This window comes from Zygosaccharomyces rouxii (assembly GCF_000026365.1).
Source record: "Zygosaccharomyces rouxii strain CBS732 chromosome D complete sequence".
Taxonomy (NCBI): domain Eukaryota; kingdom Fungi; phylum Ascomycota; class Saccharomycetes; order Saccharomycetales; family Saccharomycetaceae; genus Zygosaccharomyces; species Zygosaccharomyces rouxii.
In genome coordinates, this window is record NC_012993.1 from 180,502 (window position 1) to 207,564 (window position 27,063).

General features: G+C 39.2%; 14 protein-coding genes across 14 annotated transcripts; 10 read left to right on the forward strand and 4 right to left on the reverse strand.

Moving 5' to 3' along the window:
* Positions 1-75: 75 nt before the first annotated feature.
* On the forward strand, positions 76-2,721 carry HOS4 (Hos4p; the record flags this gene model as incomplete). The annotated part of the gene is made up of 1 exon (XM_002496488.1): positions 76-2,721. One exon carries the CDS (start codon positions 76-78, stop codon positions 2,719-2,721), a length of 2,646 nt encoding a protein of 881 aa, XP_002496533.1.
* Positions 2,722-3,127: 406 nt separating this feature from the next.
* Positions 3,128-3,649, forward strand: ZYRO0D02354g (cytochrome c oxidase subunit IV family protein; the record flags this gene model as incomplete). Its single annotated transcript, XM_002496489.1, has 2 exons — position 3,128; positions 3,201-3,649. Coding segments are annotated over 2 exons (450 nt in total).
* Positions 3,650-3,926: 277 nt separating this feature from the next.
* On the forward strand, positions 3,927-4,922 carry HPM1 (protein-histidine N-methyltransferase; the record flags this gene model as incomplete). The annotated part of the gene is made up of 1 exon (XM_002496490.1): positions 3,927-4,922. One exon carries the CDS (start codon positions 3,927-3,929, stop codon positions 4,920-4,922), a length of 996 nt encoding a protein of 331 aa, XP_002496535.1.
* A 72-nt stretch (positions 4,923-4,994) lies between these two features.
* Positions 4,995-6,152, forward strand: COG5 (Golgi transport complex subunit COG5; the record flags this gene model as incomplete). Its single annotated transcript, XM_002496491.1, has 1 exon — positions 4,995-6,152. The coding sequence occupies one exon, from the start codon at positions 4,995-4,997 to the stop codon at positions 6,150-6,152; it is 1,158 nt and encodes a 385-aa protein (XP_002496536.1).
* Positions 6,153-6,182: 30 nt separating this feature from the next.
* Positions 6,183-6,971, reverse strand: ZYRO0D02420g (uncharacterized protein; the record flags this gene model as incomplete). The annotated part of the gene is made up of 2 exons (XM_002496492.1): positions 6,183-6,897; positions 6,955-6,971. The coding sequence occupies 2 exons, from the start codon at positions 6,969-6,971 to the stop codon at positions 6,183-6,185; spliced, it is 732 nt and encodes a 243-aa protein (XP_002496537.1).
* A 372-nt stretch (positions 6,972-7,343) lies between these two features.
* ZYRO0D02442g (uncharacterized protein) lies at positions 7,344-10,130 on the reverse strand (the record flags this gene model as incomplete). The annotated part of the gene is made up of 1 exon (XM_002496493.1): positions 7,344-10,130. One exon carries the CDS (start codon positions 10,128-10,130, stop codon positions 7,344-7,346), a length of 2,787 nt encoding a protein of 928 aa, XP_002496538.1.
* Positions 10,131-10,567: 437 nt separating this feature from the next.
* Positions 10,568-12,664, forward strand: ZYRO0D02464g (putative metalloendopeptidase; the record flags this gene model as incomplete). The annotated part of the gene is made up of 1 exon (XM_002496494.1): positions 10,568-12,664. The coding sequence occupies one exon, from the start codon at positions 10,568-10,570 to the stop codon at positions 12,662-12,664; it is 2,097 nt and encodes a 698-aa protein (XP_002496539.1).
* Positions 12,665-12,868: 204 nt separating this feature from the next.
* Positions 12,869-15,250, reverse strand: PFK26 (6-phosphofructo-2-kinase; the record flags this gene model as incomplete). The annotated part of the gene is made up of 1 exon (XM_002496495.1): positions 12,869-15,250. The coding sequence occupies one exon, from the start codon at positions 15,248-15,250 to the stop codon at positions 12,869-12,871; it is 2,382 nt and encodes a 793-aa protein (XP_002496540.1).
* An 881-nt stretch (positions 15,251-16,131) lies between these two features.
* Positions 16,132-17,064, forward strand: MOB1 (Mob1p; the record flags this gene model as incomplete). The annotated part of the gene is made up of 1 exon (XM_002496496.1): positions 16,132-17,064. The coding sequence occupies one exon, from the start codon at positions 16,132-16,134 to the stop codon at positions 17,062-17,064; it is 933 nt and encodes a 310-aa protein (XP_002496541.1).
* Positions 17,065-17,253: 189 nt separating this feature from the next.
* ALG11 (alpha-1,2-mannosyltransferase ALG11) lies at positions 17,254-18,984 on the forward strand (the record flags this gene model as incomplete). The annotated part of the gene is made up of 1 exon (XM_002496497.1): positions 17,254-18,984. The coding sequence occupies one exon, from the start codon at positions 17,254-17,256 to the stop codon at positions 18,982-18,984; it is 1,731 nt and encodes a 576-aa protein (XP_002496542.1).
* A 157-nt stretch (positions 18,985-19,141) lies between these two features.
* Positions 19,142-21,253, reverse strand: ZYRO0D02552g (SLM1 family PH domain-containing protein; the record flags this gene model as incomplete). The annotated part of the gene is made up of 1 exon (XM_002496498.1): positions 19,142-21,253. The coding sequence occupies one exon, from the start codon at positions 21,251-21,253 to the stop codon at positions 19,142-19,144; it is 2,112 nt and encodes a 703-aa protein (XP_002496543.1).
* Positions 21,254-22,320: 1,067 nt separating this feature from the next.
* LAP2 (bifunctional aminopeptidase/epoxide hydrolase) lies at positions 22,321-24,240 on the forward strand (the record flags this gene model as incomplete). The annotated part of the gene is made up of 1 exon (XM_002496499.1): positions 22,321-24,240. One exon carries the CDS (start codon positions 22,321-22,323, stop codon positions 24,238-24,240), a length of 1,920 nt encoding a protein of 639 aa, XP_002496544.1.
* A 140-nt stretch (positions 24,241-24,380) lies between these two features.
* Positions 24,381-25,002, forward strand: YIP3 (Yip3p; the record flags this gene model as incomplete). Its single annotated transcript, XM_002496500.1, has 2 exons — positions 24,381-24,404; positions 24,496-25,002. The coding sequence occupies 2 exons, from the start codon at positions 24,381-24,383 to the stop codon at positions 25,000-25,002; spliced, it is 531 nt and encodes a 176-aa protein (XP_002496545.1).
* An 816-nt stretch (positions 25,003-25,818) lies between these two features.
* BOP3 (Bop3p) lies at positions 25,819-27,060 on the forward strand (the record flags this gene model as incomplete). Its single annotated transcript, XM_002496501.1, has 1 exon — positions 25,819-27,060. The coding sequence occupies one exon, from the start codon at positions 25,819-25,821 to the stop codon at positions 27,058-27,060; it is 1,242 nt and encodes a 413-aa protein (XP_002496546.1).
* Positions 27,061-27,063: the final 3 nt, after the last annotated feature.

Consider the following 27,063-nt stretch of genomic DNA (forward strand, 5'->3'; position numbering starts at 1 on the left):
GACATCAAAGTTTCCACCTCATCGCTCGAAAAGGTTTACTACTAATAACCACTGATAATTGAACCAAATAGCCATATGAGCGATCCAAGTGAGACCAAGAAAAGGTCCCTAAGCAGTTATTTATCCAATGTGAGCTCCAGGAGGGAAGAACTGGAGAAGATCAAACGACAGCAGCTGGAGGAACATCAGAGACAAGAACAAGAACTAGAGAAGGTAAGGCAAGAACAGCTGAGAGAAAAGAAGTTGAAGGAGGTGAAATTGGAAGAAGAGCACTTGAAAGAACAATCTAAGGAAAATCAATCCAGAGAGGGTCAGACTGAGGATCAGACTAAAGAGCAGCCCGAAGGACAGCCTGAAGAGCAGCCCGAAGGACAGCCTGAAGAGCAGCCTGAAGAGCAGCCTGAAGAGCAGCCTGAAGGACAGCTTGAAGAGCAGACTGAGAAGCAGATAGAAGAACAGCCTGAGGGACAGCCTAAAGATCAGACTGAGAAGCAGATAGAAGAACAGGCAGAAGCACAGGTAGATGTAAAAGACCCCCAGGTGAAGAAGGAAGAGAAGCGTACTATTAGTCGAGTTGAGCTGCATTCCATTTTGAAAGCACCTGAATACGGATCTCATGAAGATGAAGATGAAGAAATGGACAGCGATGCACCTACTGAGCCAGCATCTCCACCAAAACCCAGAAGAGGTAAATTAGTGAGAGGAGATAGATTGACGTCGCTGTCACCAAGACAAGTCTCATTTGACAATGGTTCCGATTCTGAATTGTCAGATATAGACGAATTGGAAAGTGTTAACATTTCAAGTAGTGTGCTTCATGGAGATTCCTCGCCGACGAAAAGGCATTCGTCACCTAGAAAGGCCTATAAACCATCTCGACAACATCGTAAGGGAATATACAGAGATGCGGGTGGACGTACTAGATTGCAGATAGCATGTGATAAAGGTAACTTGGAAATCGCCAAGAGATTAATTGAAGAAGATGGATACGATGTCAATGATCAAGACAATGCAGGTAATACAGCTCTACATGAAGCTGCGCTCAATGGACATTTGGATATAGTGAAATTACTTGTCAATCATGGTGCGGATGTCAATGTACAATCTTATGAAATGTTTAAAGATACTGCATTGATAGACGCATCTGCTAATGGACATTTGCCGGTGGTGCAATTCCTTTTGGAACGTGGTGCTGACCCTCTAGTATGCAATGCCAAGGGTCTTACCGCTTATGATTCTATCGACGAAGAAGCTGATCTAGATGATGAAGAAAGAGATATCGTACGGCAGATACAGGAGTGTCTTAGAGATGCAACTAGAAAGGCATTGGACCATACAGCAAGTACAAAGGATCCATCGCCTACACAACCAAGACATTCAGATGATGATTACGAATTTTATTGGACGGATATTAGTTCTCGTGCAGGTAGAGAAAAGTTGTTGAAGGCATCGAAGGAAGGTAAACTAGCCTATGTGGGGGCCTATTTAGAAAATGGTGGTAAAATCGATGTCAAGTCATTTTTCGAAGCTGTTAAATTTGGCCATGAAGATATCACGAGTCTTTACCTAGCGTTTGGTGCACCGGTAAACGTCTCATTGAAGGATGGCACCACTTCATTGATGGCAGCGGTTGGTAGAGGCCATCAAGGCACTGTTAAGCTTTTATTAGATGCGGATGCGGATCCGACTAAAAAGGATAAAATGGGACATAATGCATTGTACTATGCAAAGAATAGTTTAATGGGGATTATAGATTCAGATGAAGTGCAACTGTTAAAAGATGCGTTGCAGAAGCGTGGTGTAGAGGTAGAAGAGAACAGTAAGAAGAGGAATTTGGAAGAAGTAGAAACTGAACCAAAAGAACAAGAAGAGGAACCTGAGCCCAAGAAACAAGAATTAGAACCGGAAGAACCGAGGGAGACACCAGCTGAAAGAGAAGCAAGACTCAAGGCAGAAGAGGAGTACTTCCAGAGAAGAATGAAAAATAAGAAGAAGAAGGAACAAGAACTATTGAAGAAACTAGCCCTCGATGAACAGAAAAGGGAAGAAGAGAAGGAGAAGCAAAGGTTACAAGAACTCGAGAAGATGGAAGCGGATAAGAGAAAAAGACAGTTAGAATTAGAGGAGAATCAAAGACAACTGGAACTACAGAGAAGAAAGGATATAAGATCGATGTACCCCTTGGGGTTAAAATTGGTAGATTTTAAGAAAACCGATGACTTAGAATCGTTTTTACCACTTTACTACGTGAGCATGAACAACCAGAGATACGTCCTTGATTTGCAGGCGTGTGTTTTACTCAAGGATTCAAGCGTACTCGATTCAAATGCACAAGCTGTAGAACCATTGCACAGGGAACAACTGTGGAATATTTTGAAATTTATTTTTTTACAAGGTGGTACCGAGAATATGTTAAGCCTAGACGCCATGTCATTAGATGAGAGAATGGGCTTTGAAAGGCAGGAATTTGGTAAATTCAGTCAACTGCCTTTACATTGGATACCCTATGAGTCTATTGTACACAAACTTGGGTCAAAGGAACAAAAGGTGAGAGAAAATATGGTGGAAATTGTACTGGTAGATGCAAGAGATGTTAATGAAGCAAGAGGGCACAGAGTGTGTCCATCGCCAATAGGCCTGAATGGGCTACCATTCAAATTCCAGTACAGAAATGAGATACTAGAATCCATAAATTTGCATAACGCAGGTCCGTTATGGTGACATGCTGGCCTATCAGACTATACAAAGCACGTGAATATCACATGCTCTATAAACCACGTGCTTTTCACGTGACACGCAAAACACGTGACCCCGATGATTCATGAAAAACTTTCCGCGAAATCTGATTGGTTCAAAATTGATGCTAAATTCCATTCTTTTTTTCCTTCCTATGTATGCCTCGGCTATAACGACGTTTTTTTTCTTTCAACCAGCCAGCTAAAGTAATAACTTCATTTTAAACAATCTCATCGCTGGGGATATAGGTCGTGTTTCTATTGATCTTTTGTGATATTAATATTCAGAAGTTGTCTCCTAAGTACAACCTTACTTTTATTGGCTCGTACATTAATTATTAGGATCTTTTGCCCCTTCTCATAACAATTGCAAAGAAGAGATTAAAAAAAAAAGTATGTGATCATGATTATCGATTTGTTTCTAAGTTTACGGAGTGGTTTACTAACAATATTCTATTTCAATAGTGTTGCGTAACTTTTCTAGCGTCACTCGTGTTACTCCAGCCAGATTTGCTCACACTGCAGCACTTTCCAAAGCATCCATTGTGGATCTACCAAACAGATGGGAAGCTATGCCAGCTCCTGAACAACACGAAATCGTTTCCAAATTAACTGAACGTCAAAAGTTGTCGTGGGCCCAATTGAGTGAAACTGAAAAGCAGGCCGCTTGGTACATTTCCTACGGTGAATGGGGACCAAGAAGACCTGTCCACGGTAAAGGTGATGCCTCCTACATCGCTAAAGGTGTTTTAGTCGGCATGGTAGCTTCCGTCGGTCTATTCGCCCTATTGAGAATGGGTGCTGGTGATCCACCAAAGACAATGAACAAATCTTGGCAAATTAAGTCTGATGAATACCTAAAATCAAAGAATGCAAACCCATGGGGTGGTTACTCTCAAGTCCAGTCAAAATAAGATTAGAACAACAAGAGAAAAAGCAAGAATGGTTGGAATTTAAAGCATCATTATTATGATAACGATTGTTACTACTACTATTATTATTATTATTATTACTTCCTATTATTATTATTATCCTTATTATTATATTCGACAACAACAAGAGATGTGGTGATTACATTTTATTTATGCTGGATTCTAAATAAGCAAAAATTATTTATAAATTTTATCTTTTATAATAAACGATTAATCGATTACGGCTTGAAGAAGTACAATCCATCGACGAGAACCAGCGATGTTTGCATTTGGATTTGAAGACGAGGACATCGGTGGGACTGAGCCTAGTCAGAACGCTGTTAATCCACTCGATTCCCCCCATTTAAAGGATTCACTACCACCAGAATGGGAATCATTAGATTCGCTAGTTAAAAGTTTGATTAACGTTAGATTATCATTTGAAAAGTTTAGCACACTCGATGGTAATACACTTTTCAGAAGAGCGTTATTTGACATTAAGCACCAGTTGATGGTTGAAGATGATGATAGCCAATTGGACATTTTAACTTCAGAAGATTTGAGAAAGAACGTCTATGAAGGTGGATTGAAATCATGGGAATGTTCCATCGATTTAGTGGATCAATTATCCAAGACGAATATCGATGAAAACTGTGTGTTAGAACTAGGTTGTGGTACTGCATTACCTAGTCTATACGTGTTTGGACAACGACTTTTACATGGCAATGGAAACTTGAAGTTGATTTTAAGTGATTATAACAAGAGTGTGATCAGGTTAGTTACTCTACCCAATCTAATCATTACCTGGTCACAATTGGTATTAACCGATAACCAAAGGTGTCAATTACAAAAATCTGATCAGAACGTTGTAGCTGATGAATTGCTTTTGACTCCCCAGCTTTTACAGGCATTCCAGGAAGACTTGTCAACTAGAAATATCGACATTCAATTCATTTCAGGTTCTTGGGGTCGTCAGTTCATCAATCTGGTCCAGCAACACTTGCCACCATCATCATCACTACTTAATCTAACTTCAGAAACTATTTATCAACCAGAAAACCTACCAGTGGTAGCAGAAACTCTGTTGCAATTACACCAAGGGTATCTTGCAAAATCTTTAGTCGCCGCTAAGGACATATATTTTGGAGTTGGTGGTAGTATAGTTGAGTTTGAAAACTATTTGAATAAATGTATCAAGAGTCAACAGTTGAACATCAATTTCAACACTTTAAAGGTTAATGCTGGTTTGAAAAGATCTATAGTGTATATACATTGATACAAGGCGTAAGGCGAGCTAAAAACATGCTTTGAACAGAACTACTCTAATACATACAATCAATCCATAATCATGAGTGAAGATTTAGAGGACTTTGAAGTGTTTCTAGAGAATGAGTTCAATGCCCAGAGGTTTGGCAACGACTTGATCAAGGCTACCAATACTGATGATTCTACGGCAGAGTTAGATATCGACACACCTATCAAGAAGATCAACTACGACATCGGTGAAATTGATACCAGAATTGAAAAATTGATCAACGATAATCCACTACAAATATTAGATCAAATCTCCAGGACTAAGGCTTCGAGGACAACGGTAAGAGATGGTCTCAAACCAAGCTTAGACTATTTGGATATGTCATACAAAAGGTTACAAGAAGTATTGGAACCATATGAAAAGGCCCAAAAATTACAGAATGTATTGAGCAAAGTACATCAGACTTCCATTTTGCTACGAGATGCCCTTATTTATATCCATTTGGTCAATAGCATCAAGGTTATTAATGAATCTAATCAACAGTTAAATTCGCAAATGGCACTAGAACTAGCGTCCTTGCATTCACAGTTAGAATCGGGAATTAATCAAAGTGCAAATCTAAAATCATTGAGGTTGATTAAGAAATTTGATATTGATGTCGTGGGGCCCAGTTCTAAAGAATTACTCAATTATCTGTCTACAGAATTGAATCGAGTGTGTTCAGACACCAACAATTTAAATGCCAATAGAGAAAACGTCGTGGTTCTATTAAAGGCGTTGCATAGTTTTTCATTACAAGAATTTGCCAATACAGTGCATAGAATAGTGCTATCACACGTTCAAGCAAGTGTACAAGCGTTGATAAAGACAATCAATTTTGTTAAAAATTTCCCACCAGCAATGGAAATAGCTGTCAAGAGAGGTTATACCATTTCCTTCGTGCAATCGCTTTTACGTGATATAAAATCTGATAATACCAATTTTCTGAACGAATATACATCTCAAATGAAACCTAAACCGTTGACGCCAAGAGAATTTTATTGGAAGCAAGTAGCGACTAGCTTTAAAAAGGATTTGGACATTTCATACAAAAGGGGTGGTCCTGTGGGTAAAGCTTTGCAAAGAAGTCGTGAATTTATCGAGCAAACTATTAGGAAAACTATGGTTAATTCTACCGATAACGCGGATTATGAAGCCGATATGCAAACAATGTTGAATTCTGTTTCCGTTCTATCCACTGAAATGCATTAGTATGTGTATCTATATATAATATTATGTCTTTCATTCAGTTCTAAACTTTGGTTTAGCTGCAGCATCTTTCAATGGATTGAACTCCGGTTTTTTGTTCTTCTTACCACCACGTTTATGAAATTTCTTCTTTATCATCTTTTTAATCTCTTTCTCCTTCTCCTCTCTTTGTTTTACATTAGTTGCACCTTGTCTTCTAGCTAACCTTTGCTGCTTACCGGGTCTTCTCCTTTTACAGTGTCTTTCTCTGATATTTAATTGTTCAATACGGGCATTGTTCTCGCTGACATCCAGTACACGCCCTCTGAACTGTGGCCATCCTTTATGGGCACCTAATTGAGATTCCTTTAGTATGTCATCAAATCCAATGGCACTTTGTTGAAATTTTGCGTGATCATCCTGCGTATATTCTGCAAAATAGTAACTGCGCGGCCTCTCTTGCACAATTCTATCTGGAGATGGTTCTCTTAGCGATATTCTCATCAATGGGACTTCTGAACGACCTCTGTCTTCTTGTACTTCATCATCACCGGCGGCACTCTCATTTGTATTACCAAAAGAAAAGAGTGGGAAATCAAATTCTTCCTGTAATTGTGATTCAGTTTTATCATTTGGATCTTGATCCTTCTTAACGTCTACCTCTACAATTTCGAAACTATTAGGTGGCTCATAAACTTCTTGCTGATCATTATCATTCGGCAGCGACTCATCGCTAGCATCACTATCGTATAGATTCTTACGTGAGACTCTATAGGACTTAGGTTAGTACTTGAACTAACGTCTGATCTTTTGCGACTATACATACACTTTGAAATCTGACATCGACCTTTGTATCCACTTTTCTGTGTTATCTAATCTGTCGATGAGTAGTCTTGACAGAAGGTGTTCTTTTGTTCGGTGTTTTTTCTAGTCTTCGAGATGAGCTTTAGCATAGAAAATAATTCAAAAATATTATTATACATGAAGCGTTTCAATTGAATAATTCGTTTATAGTACCAAGTAGATAGTTAGATACATAATTCTTTTCCGAATTTCAAATGTTTTTAATTTTTCTTTTTGTTATTATTACTCCTTCGATCTTTAGAAGATAAAGGTATTCCGTGAGTATATCGAGACCTGACCATTAGAAAACATTAGAGATTATGTACATGATCAGTATCGCCTCCATTTGTCCCTGGGATATTGTTAGTACAATCATTTGCTAATCCTCATCTTCATGCTTTGTAAGAATTCGCGGTAACTCTCGCTGTTAAGAACCTTGTCTTCCACCAGAGTACTGGTTGCCCAAAGTCTCAAAGTTGCTACTTCTCTAGCAGAAATGTGATTGACAGGTTCACTCAATGAAGCACCTCTAACAATGTAAAGGGATTGGTAACTGATAATATCGTCATGCTCCCTAACCTTAGCAATAATATTTCTGACTCTTTCGTTAAATTCGGAACCTTCCACGATTGGCAATTCTTGCTTACCGATAGGCACCTGGAAGATATCTTGTGTACCAAAGACGTCCATGATTAATTCGTTAACGGCATCACCACCGATCCATAGGAATAATTCACTACCGTTGTCAATTAGGTATAACCCGTATCTTTCGAATAAGGAAGCAGATGCATTGATAGGTTCAGGTAGGATTAATTGGCCGTTCTCATCGGGGAATCCGACATCATCAGGCATATCATGCAATGAATAAACTGTGGCGTAAATATTCTTGACCAAATATTTCAATGGCATAGATTCCAAATTGTTCAATGCCGCAGCTCTGTGATCACTTGGAACAATACCAGGTCTTAAAGCCATGTGCTGAGCCAATGAGTGCATTAATAATGGGAACATTCTCATATTTGCACATAATCTTAGTGGAGCACCACCAGCTGTGTTAGAAACGACGATTTCCTTTTTGTAGACTGCAAGTACATCTTGAACAGCTTTGTTCAAATACTCCCTGGAGTCTTGCAAACTGGATGATAATGCCTTTTCCACTGCCTTTTCTGTGTGGTAAGCTGTCAATGCCAATTGATCCACAGAGGCATAGACATCTGATAACGATTCTGTTGTTGGAATGCACATAGTAATGACCCTAATTCTACGTTGGCCAGTGTTCAATGATAACAGTATACCGATCTGGATACATGCGTAATCACCAATTATTGAATCATCGATGGACATTTCAAACACGTAGGATTGGTCTCTGGGCATAGTGGAGAATGCACACAAATCAGAAGATCTGTTGAAGAAGTGACCGTAGAAAGTATTGGATCTGACACCTGTAGTACCTCTAGCTCTCATAACGGTTTCCAAGGATAGATCCATGGACAAGTGTTTAGAGAATTCTTTGGTGAATTTAGTAACATCAGTCAATTTAGTGGCAGAGAATCCAGGGTAGAAATGAGTTTGACCACCAGTGTAACGACCCAGATTGGCCAATGTAGCAACATCCATATAATCTTCGGATGCTAAGAATGTATCCACAGTAATTTGAACTTTACTACAATCGATGGTAAAAGACTTGTAGAAAGCATCTTGGCATGATAGCAATTGTGCAGATTCCTTGGCGGTGTTCACCGAGCTACTTTCATTTCTCTTCTGTAGTTTTCCGACACCAATGTTTGGTAAGGTAGATGAAACCACAATAATTTTACCACCAATACCGCCAATCAAATTGTAAGCAGATTTTAAAGCTGGCCCTAGGGCAAATTTACTCATAATGTTAAATTGGAAAACCTCTGGTATCAAATTCAATACCTTCTCCAAATTGTTACGGCACGATTTCAGAGGGACCACCATTGAATTTGGTCTAGGGAAAAATGGTTCATCTAAATCAGCCACATCCATCATTGTAACTTGATCAGAATCTTCATCTGGTGGTATAGAGAAATAATGAATATTGTTATCAACACAGAGGATGGAAATTCTTGTTCTTGAATCATGGTTGGGAATTGAATCTAACATTTCGGCAATTGTTCTAGTGGCGGTAGCCAAAAGACCGCTCTTTATAGCATTTTGAGACACATCCAAGATGAAAGAATACGTAGAAGGTGGTGGTTGTCTCATGGTATATTCCTTTGGAGCCAAGTATTCCATGACAGCATATTTAACTTCATTTCTATCGTAACGATTTGCAGGAACACCAGCCATTGTTTGGTCGAATTGCATAGGAACATCATTGGCTAGTCGACAAAAACAACATCTCCATCTTCTACCTTGGTCGATAAATGTTACAAATGGTGACATGTAGGCACGACAACGACGACAACGTACAACAACCCCATCTTCATTCAATGGTGGTGGATTAATGTGATCCTGTAAATGTTGATATGGTCTAATGACAAGTGCAAATGGCAGTTTTGATTTTTTCAATAGCGAACTACTCTTTGGGACTGCATTCAAAGTAGAACGGATGTAATCAGGAGACGCATTACTCCACTCACTTGGAACCAACATTTTCTCCGGTGGAACCATCAATGGTGGTGGTGGCAATGACAAATCGTGAATTGGTGGTGGCAGTTCAGTTAATAGATCGATAGGGTACAACTGATTCATTGGCTTACCACCTCTAACGGGAACACCTGCTGCAGCTGCAGTAGCTACACCTGCCGGTGCAGGTGTTAGGGGAACACCAGCTCCCGCTGCTGGCATATATGGAGAGCTAACACCTTGAGCTGGAGCCTGGTAGTAACTATTGGGATCTACTATTGGAACATTATGCAATTGAACGTTTCCCATAGCAGCAGTTGTCTGATCGATTTGTTGGTTTAACTGCTGTTGGACAGGAGTGAAAAGTTGCGGTTGGGCAACTGGAGCACCTGCTCCTACTACAGGGGGCACACCTGCTGCCATTGGCACTTGTCCAGCTGCTGGATAACCCATTGGTGCTCCATAACCACTGGTACCATCATTAACCAGCGCAGGTTGCTGGAACCCATTAGATGCATAACCTTGCATCTGCGCTGCTGGGTACACACGCTTTTTATGATGAGACATGATTTATTGAGGACTCTATAACGATCTTATCGATCTTCCGCTTCTCTAATTCTTCAACTCTTGAGAGTTGTTTAGTTGGTTGTTTACTTAAAGTTTTCTTTCCAAGCGATCCTTGCCACCTGTCCTTTGAACATGTAAAGGGAAATGAAATTTCTACACGATGAGATTAGGAACGAAAAATCTGATTAAAAGGGAACAAAGAACGCGTTTCCTCGAGATTTTGTGGGCTTTTTCGAACTATACGGTCTGATTACGGTGGTAAACTCTTTTCCAGAGACTGTAAACGTTTAGATTGCTTTTATAGGGGAGGATTCTGAGATTCTAAACGGTTGTTATTGTTTAATTGTTCGAACATCTTTTATAAGGACTGTCGAGGCGTTAGAAAGTGTTAAAATATTACTTTGACCCGAACTCCAAATCTTCCATTCCAATTCTCCATGTTAGGTTCACCAGAGATTGAATTCTTCAACGTTCAAGACCATAATCAGTTGTATACACCATGTTTAATCATTCATGGTAAAGTGCATAAGGGTCAAGGGGTCAAGAATATTCAAGTAAAACATCCACAATTGCCCAATTTGACCTATCCCGTTAATGAACATCATTTCAAGGCAACGGTTATCTTGACACCAGGTGAAAACAGATTTACGTTTGTTACTGATACCAATGTTAATAGACATTTGATTCTTGATTATTCACCGCTATTGCAAGATCAACCAGTGCATCTATGTCTACTCGTTGCCAAGGATTCCCCATTGCAATATGATACCCCTGAAGTGCAAAGGCAAAGGGAAGGATCCAATGAGATGGACTTAGCCATTAGGAAGTTAAGAGTAGGTGCACGTTTGATGCAAGCATATACTAATGAACAGATGTTGCGTAATGGATTCGGTAACAGGACGTTTAATTTTGTGGAAGAATACGGTTGGGATACTACCTTTTCACAAAGGGAAGCAATGAGGAATACTGTCAAAATTCATGTTTTGAGAGCTGATGAAACTGTTTCACAGATTAGAGACTATAATTTAGCCCAGCAAAACCCCAATGGTAGTGATACTGGTGGATTGTTCCCATTAGCTATGAGAGCACTAAAAAAGTATGGTGGACCATTCACTCAGAGCGAAAAACCAGTACAAGCTGCAGTAATGTTTATGGATGCTCATTGGGACGGTCAAATGCTTACAGGACATGCTGCACTAGGTGGTGGTGACGATCAAGTTAAATTGGCTATCTTTGGCTCTCATGGTCTTTACTCCTGGGCTCCAAGTATGGAACAATTAGTACCTTACATGATAGATGATACCAGAGCTAGCCCTGATGTTGCTAATGATAATGGTGAATGTGGCACCCATTGGGAATGTTACCAAATTACTCTGGGTGCATTCATGCATGAAATTGGTCATCTTCTAGGTTGTCCTCATCAGGAGAACGGTGTTATGTTGAGAGATTATACCGTCTTAAACCGTTCTTTCTTGACAAAGGAAGCTTTTTCAGTAAGAACCAATTCTTACGGTGCCAAACCACCTATTCTGCCTCGTGAGGAATGTACTTGGCATCGTTTGGATTTGCTAAGGTTCTTATACCATCCATCTTTCACCTTACCACAAGACTATTATGATCCATCATTTATGAGACCGGGTAGAATTGGCAATTTTACTGCTGCAAAACCTGCTATTTACCCTCTTGGTCACGAATCTTGTAACATCAGCTGTGAAACTGGTATTTACTGTATTGAAGTTTACTGTGGTGATTTAGCCAAAGCTCATATCGAATACTTACCCAAGAGTCTTGGTGGTCCAGGTCCTCAAAGACAAGTAGTCTTGTCATTGAATGATCTACGTTCACGTATCCCACCTAATGAACTGGGTAACCATGGTGACAATTTCACTGTCAAAATCTTAAGCGTCAATGCATCTGAATTGGAAATTCACGACTTTCCCTCCGTCATAAGAGCTGAACCAATTGCCATGGACAGATACGGTTTCCCCAATGGAACTCGTGGTATCAAATCACCAGTATTAGGTGATCCTAAGCGCGGTTCTGATGTGGGAATTATCCCCTTCGATGGATCTAAGGTCTCTGCAGTTCGTGTCTACTACGGTGCTGCATTGGATGGTATTCGTATCTTCTTTAATACAGGTTCATCAGCCGCTAGTGGCTCAACACAAGGTAGTGGCGGTCAACCCCCAATTCCTCCAAGAACCTATATGAACAAATTGACAAATGCTTTTAAATCTACGTCCATCAACGATACTAGTGGTGAAAGCGTTTTATTCGGTAAGGAAACTGGTAGTTATGGCGATGTGGTGATTCCGGATGGTGATTCATTAGCTGGATTCAACGTGAGATGTGGTGCATGGATCGACGCAGTGCAAGTTTTAACCACACAAGGCCGTGTTAGTGAATCATTTGGTAATAACCAAGGTGGTGGCTTGGCAAAGTTGTGTCCACCTTCTGGTCAAAAGATTCTTGGATTTTATGGTGCTGTAGGACAGTGGGTCGATGCTGTTGGTATAGTTTATGGTGCAGCATAAGAATTTTTAATGAAGGAAAAGTAAAAGCTAACGAAAATACATAAATGTTAATAAATGACAGTTAAACTATTCCCTTTTGATTTTTATTTGTGATAATTATCATCACCGTTATATTTAAATTATATATGGGGATAGGATTATTTAAAAAAAAAAAAAAAAAAAAAAAAAAAAAAAAATCTATATATATTAAAAAAAAGGATTCGTTCAATCATTACTCTTCTCTTTATCGTTCAAATTTGCCCTCAACTGAGATAGCTTCTCACTCAGCTTATCAATTTCAAAAGTATGACCACTGTTAGACCTATTACGTGCCACAGTTCCTGTTGTAGCGGGTCTTGGATTGCAATCTGCATCATGATTAGCCAAAAGCGAAGACCTCACAGTATTATTGGGAGCAGTTGGTCTAGTCCGATTACCACACACTGAATTGCCGCCACTGCCTTCAACGACACAAGGCATTGCACCATGTGATGGTGCCACATTAGCGGCATAACCAGAAAACGTTTCGGAGTCGGCTGGTGCTGTGAATGATGAAGATCTAGTTACACCAGTTTTGTCCGAATTTTTACCATCCGAACCTGGATGGCTGGCAGATGGTGGCGCTGTAGGCACCAATGAATATCTTCTTTCCTGAAATACCAATTCGTTTTCTTGTACTTTTGTGATATTCATTTCTGATTTTGGTACCTCTGAGAAATTATCATTTTCTTCGTGGTATTCGAATAACTTCCATTCAATACCATAGGGTTTCATTTCTAGGCAGTAGACACAATGCAGCGGGACATCAACATTAGTGATGATATCTTTGTTTAAGTTTAAGAAGTATCCCAACAGAATTCGTGCCACTACTCTGTGTGTAATGATGAGGACATTATCTTCAATTCTTTCAATTTCTGCAATTACTGGTCGTAATCGATTCGTAACATCCATATATGACTCACCACCAATACCAGGATATCTGTACCTTAGCTTATCCTTATGTCGTTTCTCTAACTCTTCGGGATGAATCTCGTTAATCTCTGGATAAGCCATGCCTTCGAAATCACCGGCACTTAATTCATCAAGCATTCTCATCTGTTTCATGGGGTAGTCCACTTCGTCAAAATAACTACTGGTCTCCACTGATCTGTCACGCATACTAGTCCAAACAAAAAATTCGTTACACTGAGCCGTCGAAGAGGTAGCCTTGTTGTTTTCTTGTTGTGCCCTTAAAAATTTTTCGTTGAATATTAACCGCTGTTGATCGATAAATTTGGCTAATGCACGCGCGTATTTTTCACCACGAGGAGTCAAGTGGGAATTACCGCCAATCCTACCTCTAACATTGTCTTCACTTTCTCCATTTCTGGTGATCCAGATTTGTCTTTCTGAAAGGTTAAAATTTAACAAGTAGTAAACCGTTTGGGACGCCAAAAACCCCTGAATCTCATATGCAATAACTTTTTTCCCTACATCGATCATCTTAACGAATTGCAAACCTTCATCATCATCAATAGGTTCATAAGCTCTTAAATAATTGGATAACCGTTCTTTAAAATCCTTTAGAGAGGAAGTTGGATCCTTACCCTTATAATCGGGGCCAAATAACTTCAATTGAATGTTTCGTTCTACCACTTTTTCATCAGAACAAATACTTTCTAGGAAGAGAACTTTGAGGTGAGCACTTCTTTGCCGTATCCTTTGCAAAACTTCTCTTCTGCGTTTCTTCTTCGTATTAGTAGCATCAAAAACAGCAACCGAACCGGGACCATCCAACAAGTAATCCAATAATTGATCTAAAGTGTCAAGGGCCCACTTGTCCCTTAATTTTGAGTATTTTTCATTTTCTGGACTAAAAAAATTGGAGTCTTGTTCATTTAATCCATGCTCTTTGGCAAATTGTCTTCTAGTGTTACCAACATTGAAAACTTTACAGTAATACATAGAAAAGTTCAAATATCTGGACAATTTGTTTGTAATAAAAGACTTACCAGTTGCTGGAAGCCCAACCATAACGATAACCAATTTAGAACCTGGATCTTCTTTAGAAATGGTACCATCTGGTGAAGATTTAGATTTAGTTAAACCTGGGACGTCAATAGTCGTAGGTCTTCTCGTTGGATGAGGGAACTTTGAAGGTGAATCTGTACCATCAATGCGTCGCTGATGAATAGCAGTTCGTGGATTGTTGTTGTTGTTGTTGTTGTTGTTGTTGTTGTTGTTGTTGTTATTGTTGTTGATGTTGTTGTTGATGTTGTTGTTGTCAGAGGTGCTATTAGTAGTAATCCTGGAGTTGACATGCAAAGCAGGAATATTCAATGAGACTAGGTTAGTGCAGCTCGGCTCTGGGGATGTTAAAGGTGTTACTGCATCTGTGGGTGAATTCCAACCACTGGTAACAGGAGTATCGCTTAAGGGTCTCTTTTGAAACTGTGGTAGTTTGTGTAAATCTTGGACTTTATCCCTTGCCTCATCTTCATCCTCCTCATCTTCCCTATTACTTTTATTGTTACCTGCATTCTTACTCTTTAATTCCGCCTTAGGTTCTACTTCAAGTTCCGGTGGTGCATCCTTATCTGTCTTAAAGTACTCTACGCTCTTAAACATCTGTGGTTAGGTGGAAAATGCTAAACAAAAGAAAATGCTTATAAACACATAAAACCTAAAACTGTTTAAGTGCTTTTCTTCTCTTCTTTTCAAAAGAATCCTTCCTTTAACCTTTTTTATATGTTCTGTAGTTGTTGCCGTGGGGAAAAGTTGTTTCTTCAAGGATCCCCTTTATTTATAACCTCTAGGAGAACTGTCCGATGATCACCGAGGAAACAAAGCAGACTAGTGAAGAGGAAAGCGATTTTCGAAGAGTTCCTCACAGGCTTCTGAAAAACTCTTAAACTGTTCACTATTTAAGCTGGTATCGAATCCACACTCCTTGGTGTATTGGAGGCCACTGTTGGCTGAGTTTGTAATACGAGGGGTTTATCCCCCTTACCCGTTGTTATAGCACATGATTTATATCTGGTTGGCTCACAGTGCCAACGAAATATCTCTTGTATAGAGGTAGAAGTAACAAATAAATACACGGTACAAGAGGCTCATATAAAGTGATAAATTTTGAGTTTTTGCCAAGTTAATTAACTCGCATAATAGCCGCCGTCATCACATACTCTTAGGCTGCCAGGGTTGCTTTTAAGATGGAGAGTGGTGTGTATGTTGAATCCTGCCCTGTAGTAGGCATACCACTATTTTCACATATATGTCCTGAGAGATTCTCATTTCCAGTTGGCGAAGTTCCTTTGTCCGGTTAGGACCACTGGAGTGTCCGGTAAATTTCCTCTTTAGAGTATATTGTCAACAAGGACCCAAAAAAAGATAATATAGTATTCAAATCAAAGTAACAAGAACAGGTTAAAGCTATAATATTTATAAAGGATCTGAGGATTCTTTGCTTATACGGTTCAATACAAGTTGATCAAGTTCATATTAATATCATGTCGTTTCTGCAAAACTTCCATTTGAGTCCAGGACAAACCATCAGATCAACAAGAGGTTTCAAATGGAATACAACTGCTAATCATGGTGATGCTTTGCCATCACCCCAAAAAGACAGACCTCTATCCAATGTTCCGATCAATGGTGAAGTAGCTGATCCATGGTCTACACCAACAAAGACTCCAAGGTATTCCCAACAACCGCCTTCAGGTCTTGATAACTTAGCAACTTTGCAGGAATTCAGGACTCAACAAGGGCACCAACATGGAGCCGATGGTAACGTTACAGACTTTAACTATACACCCTCACATCAAAAGCCCTTTCTGCAGCCAACCGAAGGTACTACTGTAACGAGTCATCAAGATTTAAAGCAAATTGTGGAAATGACCTTAGGTTCCGAAGGTGTGTTAAATCAAGCGGTAAAATTGCCTCGTGGTGAAAATGAAAACGAATGGTTAGCTGTACACTGTGTGGATTTTTACAATCAAATTAATATGCTATATGGTACTATTACAGAATTCTGTTCACCACAATCGTGCCCGAGAATGATTGCTACTAATGAATACGAATATTTATGGGCATTTCACAAGGGACAACCTCCAGTCGCTGTTTCTGCGCCCAAATATGTGGAATGTCTAATGAGGTGGTGTCAGGATCAATTTGATGACGAAACGATTTTCCCTGCAAAGACGTCAGGTCAATTCCCATCAAATTTTATTTCCAAGTATGTGGTACAAATGTTAAGAAGATTGTTCAGAGTCTATGCGCATATGTATTGTCACCACTTCAACGAAATTTTGGAATTAAATCTACAGACAGTTTTAAACACTAGCTTTAGACATTTTTGCCTGTTTGCTCAGGAATTCGAATTATTAAAACCTGCAGATTTTGGTCCTCTATTAGAGCTCGTTATAGAGTTGAGGGACAGGTAGCCTTTTTCTTATATCCTTTAAGAAAGAATGATCAACATGAATCATATTATAACATTGTATAGTATTGTTTTACTTTTAACATATTGGGTCGTTACATTAAAGGCGAGATCACCGTAGCTTAGTTTGCTCAAAACATGTAAGAATACATGGAGTGCATATTTAAAAATTAAAATAACACAAGGATTCCAGATGATAGAATTGTCATCGCTGGCCATCATCTTGGCTACGACCTCGATAATACTAATAGGATTAACGAGGGGTCTGATAATCATATTGCCAGATCTCTTCTTAAAGCCACCTGCTAGATACAGAGTAAGGATTAACAATGTAATGAAGAAAGTTGAAGTAGAGCCACGGAAGAATGTCCAAATGGATTTTGGTTGGAAGCATGGTTCTGTTAGAAGACAAATGATCTTGGCAGCTGCTAAACCTTGTGAATATGGCAATGGACCAACTTCAAATAACCAAATATCAATTGGAGTTTCTGATAAATTACAAAGGGAACAGTTCATCAATAGTTTAGTACCACAATTGAGGTCAAGTCCAAGAACACTCTATGGATTCTTCCATCCATACTGCAATGCAGGTGGTGGTGGTGAGAAAGTTCTTTGGAAAGCTGTGCAATCTACTTTAGCGAGAAATCATGGTAACGTTGCTCTCATCTATACAGGTGATACCGATGCAACACCTCAAGAAATCTTGCACAGTGTGAGCAAAAGATTTGATTACGAATTGGATAAGGATAGAATCGTTTTCATCTATTTAAAAAAGAGAAGATTTGTTGATAGTAAAATGTGGCCTCATTTTACACTATTGGGTCAAGCATTGGGATCTGCGCTATTGACTGCAGAAGCTCTTTACAAATGTCCTCCAGATGTCTGGTGTGATACTATGGGGTACCCCTTTGGATATGGGGTGGTTCACTATTTGACTAACATCCCTATTATCACTTATACTCATTATCCAGTGATTTCTACCGATATGTTAAACAAATTAAAATTGTCACAAGGTTCCAAATTGATTAAAACTGTTAAATACTGTTATTGGAGTCTTTTCATGATGTGTTATCGATATGTCGGATCCTTCGTCACTACAGCGGTTACGAACTCCACTTGGACTAATAACCACATTAAAAAGATCTGGAGTACTAAGACCCCTCGTATAATATACCCACCATGCTCTACTGAAAAATTAGTGCTTAAGCATGATAATTGGGAGAGAAAAAATCAAGTGGTGGTCATTGCACAATTTAGGCCTGAGAAAAGACATGAATTAATCATCGGATCTTTTGCCCAATTTATCGCTACATTGAATAACAAGTTTGATGCTCCAGTTTTGATATTAATTGGATCTACAAGATCACAAGAGGATAGAGATTATGTTCGTCAATTAAGTTCATGGGCACATGATGAATTAAGCATTCCTAAGGAGTTATTAAAGTTCCATACCGACTGCCCCTACGAACAAATCAAAAAGTATTTGAGTGAATCAACGTATGGTATTAATGCAATGTGGAATGAACATTTCGGTATTGCCGTAGTGGAATACGTGGCATCAGGTCTAATACCATTAGTTCATGCATCTGCAGGTCCCCTCTTAGATATTGTGGTTCCCTGGGATGTGGAACATAGATGTCAAGTGAAGCATAATACTACTGAGACTAGAACTGGTTTTTTCTTTAAAGATCAAAGTGATCCGGATTACGATGAATTACTTGACGCCAAGAAATATCCAACTTTAAGTGAATTGTTCGTGACAGTTATCAATTTAACCGCTAAGGAAAAGAAAGATATCTCTAAACGTGGTAGAGAATGTGTTCTACACAAGTTTTCAGATTTCAAATTCCATCAAGATTGGTCACTTGTATTGGAACAACTGGAATCAAGATCCAGTGTTATCTCTAACAAAAAACGTAAGTGAGATGTAAACTAGGATTAGATAGAAAAAGAAGGAATATAACAATGAATTACGTAATTTTACATAAATATATCTATATACTGTGAGTATGCCGATTTTTATTCTTAATTTTTTATTTTTTCTTTTTTTTTTTTTTTTTTTTTCATGATTATAGTTTGGATTACGTCTTCGTCTCATTCTCTAATGAGGACGCGTAGACATTACCCATTGAATCACTACTTATATCGAGTTTATTTGTATCTGGGAGTGATGAATTTGTAGTAGTGTTTGTTTGATTATCCAAACGGGGGGCCGACGGGTTACCGTTAAGATCATTTTGTAAAGGAGGACCACTATAACCACTTGTTGAACCACTGATGTGACCTCTTAGAGATCTATCTGTAGAATTTCTTGGTAAACCAGTACTAGGAGAAGTTGCCATTAGCATCTCTTTGGGCCTGCCATCAGATGTTAAATTAAGTCTGTCTTGGATAAATCTGTTCTTCTCTTTCAGACCATTCAACGAAGTTAAAACTTTTAAATCTTCAAACCAAGACATCATAGAATCGAAATTATCAGTTCTGAAAACCCAATTATGACCCCTATGAATAATCCCATTTTGCTTAGCGTGCAATACAAATTTATCATCGGACGAACCTGGTTTTGAATGTTCTGTTACTGTACATTCCCCTAACGGTAATGACATCATTGGCACTTGATCTTTTTTCCTATCAGAAGTTTTAAATTCATGCAGAAAATTCGGTGTTAAAACGTAGTAACCCTTTGAATATGATTTAAGGAATTTAGATCTTCTTTCAAGTACACCTGAACGAATTTCGTATGATAAAGGATCGTATTGGTATTTATAAGAAATTTCCTTTAGTTTTCTCATTGGTAAATTGGGGGCAATAAAATTTGGATCTCTCTTGATGAAATTACTCCATTCAAATTCTGGATTTCTACTTAGAAATCCACCATCTAATCTTGATAATAAAATGTCAAAAACGAGTTGGGACTCTTCACCGATAAGGCGTGCATAGATAGTCAACGAATTTTGGATCTCCATAACAACCACATTTTCCAATTCGCTACCTGAAGATTCCAAATTGTCAAACGCTTCATGAACAAAGTTTTCTTCACTTAATTGTTTTCTAATCTGTCTGTCCAAAACTATCTTAGCCAAATAGGGATCATGTTTCGGTGCACCATGATGAGCTTCTTCGATAGCTTCTAAGTAATGTTTCATATCAACTTTAGTCTGCTGTAATTCTTTAAAGCATGAATTTTTGAAATCTGACTGTAACGCTTTAATCTCTTTGATTTTAACTAATAGATCCCTTCTTAAATCTTCAAGACGAGGAATAACATCATTAGTTAATTCTTTAGACATTCTTGAAGCATGAGAAGCAACAGTACCATGATATTGGTTCAAAATGGATGGTAATTCCTGGATTGACCCTGAGCCTGCTGGCATGAAAAAATTTTGTGCAGTTTTCTCTTCATTCGAATTAGGCTTTTGACCTTCTGCAACAAAAAATGGGAATTGTACAGCATGCGTTAATCTCAATTGTTGTCTTACAATTTCATCTTGAATTGATGCGGTTTCTGTCAAGTATGTTATGATAGATCTAATAACACTTCTCCAAGCAGAAAATCTGCTGGCCAAGACTTCTGTTGGCTGGGCCGATGCTGGCATAAGAACCACCAGTGGATTTCTAGGATCTGACTTTTTAGAGCGTCGAGGCGTCATTATGGCACTACTACCACCAACGCTACCACCAGCGCTACCGCTACCACTCTTTGGCGTACGAGAAAATGAAGTACTCAATTTCGGAAGTTGACTGCTGCTCGGAGATGCACGAGCTCCATTACCATTGACATATTCATTGTTCAAATAGGGTGCCTGCACCTGTTGTTGATGGTAGTTGTGATGATGGTCCAACGAGTTTTGCTTTTGCATTGCTGGGGACGGCTGTAACGTGCCAGATGTTAGAACTACCGGCTCTTGGAGGTGTTGTTTGGGTGAATCAGAACCACTCAATCTTTCTGTTAATGAAGAATCATGCAGCGGCTGCTGCGGTACTGCTGTTTCACTTTGTTGTAGTTCATCTCCCTCTCCATCTTCTTCCTGTTCTTCTCCTTCTTCTTCTTCTCCGTCTTCTTCCTGTTCTTGCACTTGTGATCTATTACTGGATGACGTACTAATTGTGTGAAGATTTTGAAACTGTTGCAGATTCGAATTCTGCTGGGAAGTCACATCAGAAATGTTCCTCAATTTATTGTGGTTAGACATCTTGCCATATGCGAAACACACGTAGCACTGTTGGAAACTGATCAAACTCCATGAGAAGGCCTTAACCTTCTTTTTACCGATACCTTCTTGAGTGACCTTCAGCAACTCTACACTTGTCCAAATGTTTCGTCGTAGCAAAAGACGTTTCACCCTTTGCTTGCTGCTATTGGCAATATATGGATCATTCAGCGTCACCACCACCTGTTACCCTGTCACTGCGTGCCCCAGAAACAGAGTACTGCCCGAATCTGGAAATTAAAGCGGAGCAAATGTCCCAAAAGGGATTTTTGTTATTAAAAGAGAACCGTTAACTCCGTAACAGATCCGAAGGGAAGGCCGGAAAAGGGAGAAATAATAAGACTTGGTCCTGTATTTATAATTCTTTTTTTTTTTTTGATCAAACCCCACAAGTACGACTAATTTTAAGGGCGAGAGCAGCCGCCGAGAGAGTCTATCATGTACTCCCTTATTTTCTCCTTATTTACTTCGCCAGCTGCGTAACTCGAATGGCTGGTCGCGTCGTCAAATTACCGCCCAGCCCAGCAGTATCGTAATAATAATGACAATGGTAACATATAAAGAAAACAGAAATATCTCTATTGTGCTGTGACGGCTTGTTATTGGAATTAGCAGAGATCGTAGCGGTCGATGCAAAAGATTCGCTGGAGGCTTCGTCGGAAGAACAAGAATAAAAGTATACCAAAATGGGCCGAGACGTTAGTTACATTACCACCGCATGTGTCTTGGCCGCTGTGTATTGCAACATGTTTTGTTAGTGTTGTTCTGCTAGTGATTATGTGGCAAATTTGTAGTACGGTGGAGAAGATGTGTTCTGTACTGTTAAGGGCACAACTAGCCGCTAGTGTCTCCGGAGGTGGTTACCCTGCATTGATTGCAATAGCAGCAGGGGCTGGTAACGTAATATTACGGGTGGTGTCACGTGGTCTTGGCTGGTAGGAAAAAAGCACTCCCTTTGGACATCGTCGACACATTTATGCAGCCAAGCATCACACGGAAAACAGACATACGGAGAATAAAAAAAAAGAAGAAAGTAGACACATTGTTACATGCTATCGAGATCGACAAAGAACCTCGTGCGCAAGATGACATTACCATCTCTAGTAGAATCCAGAAGGCCCAAGACTAGCCCAGATATCGACCCCTCTACACTTTCCAATTATCAACAATTTCAAATTCAAAAGACAACATTGAATCTTGAAGTATCATTCGATCAAAGAATCATTAATGGTAGTGTTCTTTACCAATTACGTTCTTTGCAGGCCCAAGAGGAAGCAACTAACAGGTTGTGCCTCGATACTTCATATTTACAGATCCACAATGTCACATTAGGTGGTAGTAAGAATTTGCAATGGGAGCTAAAACCACGCCAAGAACCATTAGGTTCTCAGTTGGTTCTAGAATATTCTAAAGACAAGAATGAAGAACATTCCTTGCAGATCGACTTTTCCACTACGGAACGTTGTACTGCGTTACAATGGCTCAGCGGTAAACAGACCTCCGGTAAACCATACGTGTTTTCTCAGTTGGAAGCCATCCACGCACGTTCTTTGTTCCCCTGTTTCGATACTCCTTCTGTTAAATCCGTGATTACGGCAAATATCGCATCGCGTTACCCTGTCGTGTTTTCCGGGAGAATAGCCGCTGACCCAAGTGATGGTCAGAATGGCAATAAAATATACCATTTTGAACAGCCAGTACCTATTCCCTTCTATTTGATAGGTATCGCATCGGGTGATTTGGAGTCAGCACCTATCGGACCTCGTTCTTCTGTGTATACTGAGCCCTTTAGGTTGAAGGATGCACAATGGGAATTTGACGGTGATGTGGAAAAATTCATTCAAGCTGCTGAAAAAATTGTTTTCCCCTATGAATGGGGGACATATGATGTTTTGATCAATGTTGATTCTTATCCCTATGGTGGTATGGAATCTCCTAATATGACTTTTGCTACACCAACTCTGATTGCACATGATAAATCCAACATAGATGTGATTGCCCATGAATTGGCGCATTCATGGTCAGGTAACTTGGTAACCAATTGTTCATGGAATCATTTTTGGTTAAATGAGGGATGGACTGTTTATTTGGAACGTCGTATTGTAGGTGCGCTTCATGGTGAGCCTGCTCGTCATTTGAGCGCCCTCATTGGGTGGAACGATTTATCGGAATCTATCAATGCTATGTCTGATCCTGAGAGGTTCTCTAAATTGTTACAAGATTTGGGTACCAAAGGTGATCCCGATGAAGCATTTTCATCCGTACCTTACGAGAAGGGATTTAATCTGTTGTTCCATTTAGAGAACAAGTTAGGTGGGCCCGAAAATTTTGATCCGTTTGTCAAACATTATTTCCAGAAATTTGCCAAGCAATCTTTAGACACTTATCAATTTTTGGATACCCTTTACGAATTTTATCAAGATAAACGTGAGATATTAGATTCGGTAGATTGGGAAACTTGGTTGTACAAACCAGGTATGCCACCAAAACCTAAATTTGATACTTCATTGGCTGATGACGTCTACGAATTGGCAGGTAAATGGTTTAAAGCAGCTCAATCTGGTGATTACAATGGATTTACGCCAGACGATTTAAACAAAGTTAGTACCGTTCAATTGGTCTTATTTTTAGATACATTGGTACAATCTGAGAATAGCGTAGACTGGTCTAAACACGCAGATGCTGCAAGACATTTACTAGAAATCTACCATGAAAAGGTCGTTAATTCACAGAATGCGGAAATCGTTTTCAGAAAATTCAGATTTCAAGTTGAATCAAGAATTGAAGGGTCTTACAAAGAGTTGGCTCAATGGCTGGGAACAGTAGGTAGAATGAAATTCGTTAGACCAGGTTTCAGACTGTTAAACAAGGTGGATAGGCCATTGGCACTTGAAACCTTCCAAGAGTTGAAAGACACCTACCATCCGATCTGTAAAGCCCTAGTTAAGCAGGACTTAGGTCTTTCGTGAGTAGTGATATTGTTACTTCGCCTTTCTTCTGGAATGTTTCGCGTTAACTTTGCGCATGATGTATAAAATAACAACAAACACTTTTGAACTCTTTAACTTCGATAACTCCCAAGTGAAAGGAAGGATAGATTAGATAGATAATGAATCAACTAGGTGCCTTAGGTGTATGTGATATATTATCGACTGATTGTTGTTGTTGTTTTTTCTTTTCTTAAAGATCACTTTTACTAACTCTCCCGCTTTCTTTCATCTTAGCAATTCTCTCGTTTTACTGAAAACTTATCCTCGGAAAGGATTAAGGGAGAGTTCCAGAATTTACAAAGTAAATTATCAACTGTTCGTCCACCACAAGAATTCTTTAATGTCAAGAATTTCTCTAAACCTCAAAACTTTGCAGAATTACAATCAAGGGTTTCTTATAACGTGAAATACTACCAAAGTAATTATGGTATCATTATTGGTGCCTTGAGTGTTTACAGCCTTTTAACCAATTTACTTTTGTTATTTGTGATATCCCTAGTTGTCCTCGGTGTTGCAGGTATTAGCAGACTTCGCGGTGAAGATTGGGTTACACCTGTTGGTACCTTCAAAGTTAATCAATTGTACACCGCATTAACCTGCGTGGCAGTACCATTAGGTTTTCTAGCATCTCCATTTACCACTATCCTTTGGTTAGTTGGTGCTTCTGCGGTTACCGTCATCGGCCACGCTTCATTTATGGAAAAACCAATTCAAGTGGTTTTCGAAGAAGAAACTGTGTAATAGATTTAATATGTAATAGACAAGAGAAAGAGAAGAAACTTTAAAAAACAATGTAAGAAGATTAGCCGCTAAGTGGGAAGTTTACATGGCTAAAGTCGGCCGATGTCTCCATAGAGGGTAACAAAGGGCCCTTGCTACTCAGCCCTTATAAGCCTACCTTAGGGCGTCGATCTCCCCTCCCCTTGTTTTCCCAATTGGGGAGCTGTGCCTAGCAGCGCGCTTTTTCCTCTCTGCATTTATGCCTTATTAAGAAGTGACCCAATGTGGTCAGCCCCTCTTCAGTCCATCTTTTTCTTTTTTGCTACACCTGTTCGAATCGTATCACAACGTCCTTCGGAGTAGAAGATATTCCGCTTGCACGGGTAAGGCCCGGAAAAAGAAACAAAAAAGAACTTTCCTATCCTTATCGGGTAATCCCTCGATAAAATGATTGTCGTCACTTAACCTTCTTATTTCCATATTTGGTAATCTCATTTCTGGGTGATTTCCGGTACATGCGTATTACCGTTTAAGAAATAAAAAATTGGCCCCTTCGAATATAGAGGAAAGGATAAGGAAATAATGCAATTTTTTTAGAGAATAACTCTCATATTCTTCACTTGAATATGTGACTGATGAAGATTAAGGCTTTATAATATCATTATTATTGTTATTATTATTATTTCCATTGTCATTATCATTCTCTTCCATCTTCAACTTCTTTTCTTAAAAGACGCTGAGAAATTTATCCATTGTTACTGTTCCCTTTCGATTCATTCGGTTTTTCTGCCTACTCAATTTTCCATTGTTAATTGAGTTGATCTCCGGTTCTATTAGATGAATACATTAGGGATGACAGATAATGATTCAGGTGAAAATTATTATAATGAAAATGGTAGTAATGATGTGCAAACATCTATATTAGAAATTGTATATGGGACCAAAGTTCATCTGCAAGGGTTGAATGAGGATGCGGTAGTTAGAGCATTAGAATTTAAAGTGGAACAGGAAAGAACCAAGCAACAGTTTTATCGGTTGGAAAATATTGCAAAATCGATTGAATTGTTTAAACTTGCAAGTGAAATGGGTGTTCCTGCGAACCACATTGCATCGATTTTCGCAAATGATAACAATCCCTCTCCACCGTTAGCAGAACAGTTACAACAACAGTTACGACAAGGGCAACAAGAGGAACAACGAGAACAATCACCCCGTTCACAAAGTCGACCTCCAGTTAGTTATAAATTCCCGCCAGCTGGGAGTAATTTACCACCAAAACCCATGAGTTTCCCTTCATTGAATGTTAATAGAGCTCATTCACCTGCGAAAATTGGAGCCAATGCAGTTGCTGTATTAAATGAAAATGTTGCATTGAAGGAAGAAATCGATAATCGCGTTACCCCATGTAGAAGAAATGATGAATTCGATAATGATTATGACAGTAGTAATGATAATAGTCATCATAGTCACTCAAGTCGTAGTAGTAATAATGAGCCTGAAAACAATACAAATATAAATACCAGCACCGGTGGTAACAAGGTTTTCCAAAGGAATTTTTCAGTGCCAGGTTCCAAATACTCTTCACCACAGATACCGATTGGTGCAACACCAATAATCAACCTTAATAGGGCTGAAAAATCCAATCAAAGGCTAAAGCAACAAGAGTCATTACAACGATCACAACAACAACAACAACAACAGCTACCGCCGCTGCAGCTACAGCAGCAGCAGGGGAATAGTGGATCTTGGAAAAAATTAGGAATGGTGGGTAAGAAGCATAGACGTACGAAGTCGGGATCGTCGTTTGGTGTTATCGATTTAAACATATTAGAGTCATCGAAGCAACCTCAGGAAACACCTAAACCCAATCAGCAGCAGCAGCAGCAACAGCAACAACAAGGGCCACAATCGCAACAGAATACATCACAGCAACCACCCCAGGCGCCAGGGATATCTAGGTCACCAAATCTAAATTCTCATGATGAAAAGACTTGTAGTGAAAACAGTAGTAGAAATCCGAGTCCTGTACGCAATACAAGAGAAGTGAATTCTGTGGCTAAATTATTAAATAGTAGTTGAAAA